At 40.1% G+C, this 7,134-nt stretch overlaps 1 protein-coding gene across 5 annotated transcripts in view; it reads left to right on the plus strand.

Moving 5' to 3' along the window:
• The window catches only part of YLPM1 (YLP motif containing 1), a gene marked incomplete at its 5' end in the record, with an annotated part of 119,472 nt that overhangs the window by 57,024 nt on the left and 55,314 nt on the right, over positions 1-7,134 (plus strand). For 3 of the 5 annotated variants that reach the window (XM_027769095.1, XM_027769094.1, XM_027769097.1), the window contains 5 exon segments: positions 2,574-2,914; positions 3,024-3,116; positions 3,328-3,523; positions 4,295-4,413; positions 6,322-6,476. In XM_027769095.1, the coding sequence (XP_027624896.1) occupies positions 2,574-2,914; positions 3,024-3,116; positions 3,328-3,523; positions 4,295-4,413; positions 6,322-6,476 (904 nt within the window). 5 annotated transcript variants of the gene reach the window in all.

Raw genomic sequence — 7,134 nt, forward strand, 5'->3', positions numbered from 1 at the left:
TCGTTTCTTTTTTTTTTTTTGTCATAGGGTGTGTGCGCTCACCAGAGAGAGAGACACACACACACAAAGGAAACATGAGAAATCACCCCTCGGGTGGGATGGCCACACCACAGTCCCTTTTCCTCTCGTGATTCTGGCCATAAATGCACATGCACCCAGTGTGATTCTCAGGCCTCCCATCCAGTACTCAGACTGTGGTCAGCCATGTGGAAATCCAGTGCTTTAACCACCATGCCGCTTGCTGGCTCTGGGACCTGGCTCTCTTAACCACCAGGCTTCTGGGCCTACCCAGTCCTTTTTTTTTTTTTTTGTAATGATTCCTGTAATACAGTCAAATGTCTCTCTAAAATAATTATATAACATTTATACAGTAGCCTTATAAGCATCAGTTATTTAATGTTTTTGGTAGATTTAATAATTTTAATATAGATGGGTATGTGTTTTTTAAAGATTTATTAATTAGTTCCAGTCACTATCATAATCATTATTAATTTGACCAGAGAGAGAGAAAGGGAAATTGAGAAAGCAAGCCTCCAGGTCCAGGATTTGAACCACAGACAGCCATGTAGGAGTCCAAGACGTTAACTACCACATCACCTGCTAGCTCAGGTTCACCCATTTTTTAAGTGTACAATGCAGTATTTTTTTTTTAACTAAATTTACTTAGTTCTGCAACTATCCCTATCATGCAGTTTTAGAACGTTTCATCATACAAAGTAAGATCTTTGTGCCAGTTTGTAGTTAATCCTTATTCTTAGTCCCAGTCACAGACAACCACAAATCCACTTTTTTCTTAGAGATTGGCCTTTCTATGCATTTCATGTAAATGGAATCATGCAATATGGGCTTTTTTTGTGTTTAGCTTCTTTCACTTAGTGTAAGTTTTTAAGGTTTATTCATGTGGTAGCATGAATCAGTACTTCATTTCTTTATATTGCTGAATAACAATCAATTGTATGGATAACAATCAATTGTATGGATTGTTATTTCCTTAATTCATCCACCAGTTGATGGACATTTGGATTGTTGAAATCTGCTGTTATGAATATTTGTATGCAAGTCTTTGGATGGACATATTTTAAAATTTTTCTTGGATAGATACCTGAGAGTGGAATTGCTGAGTCATATGATGAATTTATGTTTATTTATTTATTGTTTTAGAGGTTTTTGCCATAGGACGCATGTACTCGTTGAAGAGAGAGACAGACACAGTGAGAGGGAAAGTGAGAAATTACCCCCAGGGGAGATGGCCACACCACAATCCCTTCTCCATTCTTCTCCTGGGATCTTGGGCACACATACATGTGCCTGGCGTGATTTTGAAGTCACCAGTCCAGAACTCAGACTACAGTTGGCCATGTGGGAGTCCAGCAACATAACTGCTGTGCCATCTGCTATTCCCGTGTTTGACTTTTGATACACATGCAAACAGTTTTTCCAAAGTAGTAGTACCATTTTACATTCCCACCAGCAATTTAAGAAGGCTTATCTTTCTCTTCATTTTCACCATCATTTGTTTTCGTCTGTCTTATTAATTACAGCCATTCTAGTAGATATAAAACGGTAGCTTATTGTGGTTTTAATTTGTACTTCTCTAAGGACTAATGATGTCGAGCCTTTCTCATGTACTTATTGGTTATTCATATATTCTCTTTGGAGAAATATCTACTCAAATCTTTTGCCCATATACATATTGTTTTTCTTATTTGTCTTATTGAATTATAAGAGTTTTGAATATTCTGGATTCAAATGTTTTATCGAGTTTGAGATTTTCATTTATCTCACTCTATGGCTTGTGTTTTAATTTTTCTGATGGTGTGTTTTGTTTTTTTATTGCCAGAGGGCATATGCACTCACCAGAGAGAGAGAAAGGGGAAGAGAGAGGGAGAGAAAGAGAGAGAGAGAGAGAGAGAGAGAGAATGCAGCCCTAGCAGTGTGTGGTTGCTCTGCAATCCGTTCTCTATCTCTCCAGTCTGTCAAAATGTTGGGCTCTTGTGCATATGTGCCTCGGGTGCTTCTCAAGGTGCCAAGACAAGGCTGGGCCACAGTCAGCATGGGGGGTCCAGTCCTCATGCACAGTGCTTAATCACCATTCTAAAGGTTTGACCCCTGATGATGTTTTTATTTTTATTGCCAGAGGACATGTATGCTCAGCAGAGAGAGAGAGAGAGAGAGAGAGAGAGAGAGAGAGAGAGCGAGCACTCCTCAATGGGATGTGGTTATGCTGCAGTCCTTTTCCTCCGGGGCACACATCACACATACCCTACATCTTTTTCAAGCCACCAGGGCTGGGACTCAATTCACCGCCAGCTCATATGGGATCTGACTCACTTAACCACTAGGCCACATGCTAACCCAGTGGTGTATTTTAAAGAAAAGGTTTTTGCATTTTGAATTAATCCAGTTATTTTTTTTTTTAATGGATTGAGAACCAGATTTTATATGAAACATGGTTGTCTGCTTGTCCACTAAGCCATTTACTCTGTTCTTTAGCCTCCAGGGTCCTATAGACCACCCCCTCCTATGGGTAAACCACCAGGTTCAATTGTAAGACCCTCTGCTCCACCAACAAGATCATCTGTTCCTGTGACCAGACCGCCAGTCCCAATACCTCCACCTCCACCACCTCCACCACCACCTCCTCCTCCTCCTCCAGTGATAAAGCCACAAAGTTCAGCTATGGAACAGGAACGCTGGGATGAAGACTCTTTCTATGGACTGTGGGATACAAATGATGAACAAGGACTGAATTCAGAATTTAAGTCAGAAACTGCAACAATTTCATCTGTTCCATTATTACCACCCCCACCTCTTCACGCTTCCATTCCCCCTCCTGGTCCAGTGCCTATGGGTATGCCACCAATGTCCAAACCTCCACCAGTGCAGCAGACTGTTGATTATGGCCATGGCCGAGGTGAGTAACGAGACAAACTTGTGTGTGGAATTCTACAGGAATTGTTAGCTTCAGACTTAGCCTCCTTAAGCTTTACTCATAGCACTTTATACCTGGTTTTATTTACCAGATATATCAAGTAATAAAGTTGAACAGATCCCCTATGGAGAAAGAATAACTCTACGCCCAGATCCTCTACCAGAAAGATCAGCTTTTGAGACAGGTAGGATTTCCAGAAAGATTAGTATCTTTAACCTTTTAGGATACAATCATTGCATGACCTTCTCTTGATGAGATTATCTGGGCCTGCTTTTGATGTAGTTACAAGATTCTTAAGTTGAATTCAGGGCAGTAGTTTGTACTAGTTCAAAAAAGCTAATTTGTACTTTTTTGCTTTTATTTCTGTTCTTACTTTGTACTAATTGTTTTTGTAGATCATACAAGCCAACGTGATCGTTATGATAGAGACAGAGACCGAGAGCCTTATTTTGATCGGCAAAGTAATATCATAGCAGATCATCGAGATTTTAAAAGGGATCGAGAGACACATAGGGATCGAGACCGGGATCGTGGTATTATTGACTATGAACGGGATCGATTTGACAGAGAACGCCGACCCCGAGATGATAGGTATGCTATTAAAAAATGTCTTTGCTAGATGTGCAAATTACCATTTAAAGTCAGCAAATGTCAGTGTATCTCAAGCAAATTTAATAAATGACATATTCCTCTCATGCATGTACATATATAATTTTGAAGAGGGGAGAGACATCCTGAGTCAGTTTTCAGGAGGAGGGTGCTTGAATTTTCTTTGAATGAGTTACAGAGAATTAAATGAGAAGCAGGTGACATAGTGGTTAAGTTGCCGGACTCCCATGTGGCTGACAACAATTCGAATCCCAAACCTGATTGTTTGAAAATCATGCTGGGCATGTGAGCATATGTTTCCAAAATCTTGAGAGGAGACTGGAGGAGAAGGGATTGTAGTGTGGCCAGACTCTGGGCAGGTGATTTCTCACTTTCCCTTTCTCTGTCTCTGTCTCTCTCTCTCTCCAGTGAGGACATGGCCCTATGGCAAAAAAAAAAAAAAGAGAGAGAGAGAGAGAGAGAGAGAGAAAGAGATGGAAATAGTCAGAAAGGGAAGGAAATGGTATTGTCCATAAGGTACAGTTATTATTTAATTTAGTAGGCAGTCAGTTAATTTTTGCAATTCATGAACTTTTTCGATGTTTGTATGTAAAGCAGATCTAAATGAAAAAGCAAAAGTAAAGTACAAACATTGGCTTTGTAGAGTAGCTAACATATGGAGAAAATTGGGTAGAAAATGATACTACATTGTAATAATTTGAAGAGACTCAACATATTTTTTACTTACCAAAATACTTCCTATTTACTTTTAAGGACTCAGTCATATCGAGACAAAAAAGACCATTCCTCGTCCAGAAGAGGGGGATTTGATAGGCCGTCCTATGACCGGAAATCTGACCGACCAGCCTATGAAGGACCATCCATGTTTGGAGGTAGAGATTCTCATTAACTGTAAGAATGTTGAGAATATAAGTGATAGCAGTTGTTTTCCACTGTAACTACGGATTTGAACTTTCAGAAGTAAAATGTATTTGCAGATTTCTCAGAGATGGCAGCATTATCATCAAAAACAGTAATGCGACTAATGAAATAAAACTTTTTTTTATATTATTAAATTTAGGAAAATTGAAAAACCCCACCGTTCATCATACTGCAATTATTATAATTTTATATATTTTTCTCTCATTCTCTCTTTACATATGCATTTATGAAGCTTTAGCTAAAATTAAAACACAATTTCTTGGGGGCCAGCAGGTGGCATGGAGGTTAGGGTACTGGATCTCACATGGCTGGCTATGCAGTTTGAGTCTCGAACTTGATGACTTGAAAATCATGCTTGGGCATATACATGCATGTCCAAGATCCCACGAAGAGATAGAGGAAAAGGAACTGTGGCATGGCCATCCCCCGGGGGGTAATTTTTCACTTTAACACTCTCTCTCTCTCTCTTTCTCCCAAGTGCATGTACCCTGAAGCCAAAAAAAAAAAAAAAAAGTTTCTTGAGTGTGATTGGTATTTATAATAAACACTTTTCCATAGATCTGCCTATTAATGTCTCTGTGACATTACATGGAGTAGATAAAATATAAGACCCTTATTATTGAACATTTTGGTTGCTTTTCACTGCTATAAGTTACATTTAAACTAGAAACTCATTGAACTGGCTCTTTGGCACAGAGGTTATACACTGATGAAGAGAAGCCAGATCCCACATGGTGACAGTGGTTCAAATCCCTAGTCTAGTCGGACTGAAACACACTGGGCATACATGCAAGTGCCCAAGATCCAATGGGCTGGAGGTAGGGGACTGTGGCCTGACCACACTCTGTGGAGGATGCTCTCTTTCTCCCTCTTTACTGTTCTCACGTATGTGCACATATGCTTTGTCATGAATAAAGAAAAAAAGTTTAAAAACAGCTAGAGGGCTGGACCTGTGGCCTAGGATTTCACATGACTGACCACACAGTTTGACTCTTAGCCCTGGTAGCTTAAAAAATACACCAGGTGCATGTGTGTATGTGTCCAAAATCCCAACAGGATGGAGAAATGAAAAGAAGGAATTGCAGCATAACCATACCCCACTGGGTGTGTTCCTGCTCTTCTGGTACTATAGATGCCCTCTGGCAAATTAAAAAAACAAACAAAAACAACTAGAAACTCAAACCTGCTTATCAGAACAAGCTTTCCTAAGCTGGCGTCTCTTGTTTTTAAAACTGTAAAGTAGGAGTTATAGAACTGTCAGTCATTCTTCGGACTGTTCAGCAAAGTATGTATTATTGTTCTATGTCTTGTTCAACTTTTCCCCCTTTATTTAACACAAACAATGATGAGTTCAGTATTTTGCAAAACATTCTGTTTGCCTGAAATTATACATAAATCTTTTCATTTTCTTGATTTCAGTAGATGTACCTTACTTTGACAACCTTCCTCAAATCAAAGTGGGGCCAGCTAGTGGCATGGTGGTTAAGGTGGTGGGATTCCACATGGCCAACCATGTACTTCGGGTCCTAGACCTGGCAGCTTAAAAAACACCAGGCATATGTACGTGTATGCATGCCCAAAATCTCAAGAGGAGAATGGAGGAGAAGAGATTGCTATGTGCCTCCGCCCCCGGATGCTTTCTCACTTTCCCTCTCTTTCTCTTTCTCTCTCTGGTGGGCACATATGCCCTATACCAAATTTTAAACAAATAATATAAAAAATAAGTAAATGACGTTAAAAGTGGTCCCCATATCATTGAGTATGATCTGAATTCTGTTACGTTAAAATTAGTGGAAGATATTAACTTTCAAAATAATTACTATGTAAATAGTAATTTTGTTCTGCTTCTGGAATCCTAGGAGAAAGAAGAACTTACCCAGAAGAGCGAATGCCCCTGCCAGCTCCTTCACTAAGTCACCAGCCACCTCCAACTCCACGGGTTGAGAAGAAACCCGAATCAAAGAACGTGGATGATATTTTGAAGCCACCTGGCCGGGAAAGCAGACCTGAAAGAGTGAGTCCTATGAGGTTGACTAGTTTTCTTGCAAATCACAAGATAAGAGATCTTTTAAATATTCTGAATGCAGTTTCTCTACTTTTTAGCAAAATAATAATAATGTCAGATTTGGGGACCAGCTGATAGAGTAATGGTTTATGTCATTGGACTCCCACATAGTTGACCATGGTTCAAGTCCCAGACCTGGCGGCTCAAAACTCATACCGGACACGTGTGTGTGTGTGTGTACCTAAGATCCCAAGAGGAGAAGGGAGAAGGGAGAAGGGATTGTAGCATGGCCATTCTCCTTGGAGGCTGATTTCTTGCTTTCTGTATCTCCAAAAAGGGCACGCGCCCTATAGCAAAAAGCTCTCTTAAAAAAAAACACAAGGAACAGCAATTGGTGTAATGGCTATGTCGCTGGACTCCCATGTAGTTGACTGTGGTTTGAGTCCTGGACCTGGTGGCTTAAAATTCACGCCGGGCACATGTGCATGCGTGCGATCCCGAGAGGAGAATGGAGGAGAAGGGATTACGGTGTGGCCATTCCCCCTGGGGAGTGATTTCTTGCTTCCTGTCTCTCTGTCTCTCTATGTCTTTCTGGTGAATGCATGTTCCCCTATAGCAGAAACCTCTCCAAGTAATAATAATAATAATAATAATAATAATAATAATA

The sequence above is a fragment of the Tupaia chinensis genome, unplaced genomic scaffold (genome assembly GCF_000334495.1).
Source record: "Tupaia chinensis unplaced genomic scaffold, TupChi_1.0 Scaffold148607_1, whole genome shotgun sequence".
NCBI lineage: Eukaryota > Metazoa > Chordata > Mammalia > Scandentia > Tupaiidae > Tupaia > Tupaia belangeri.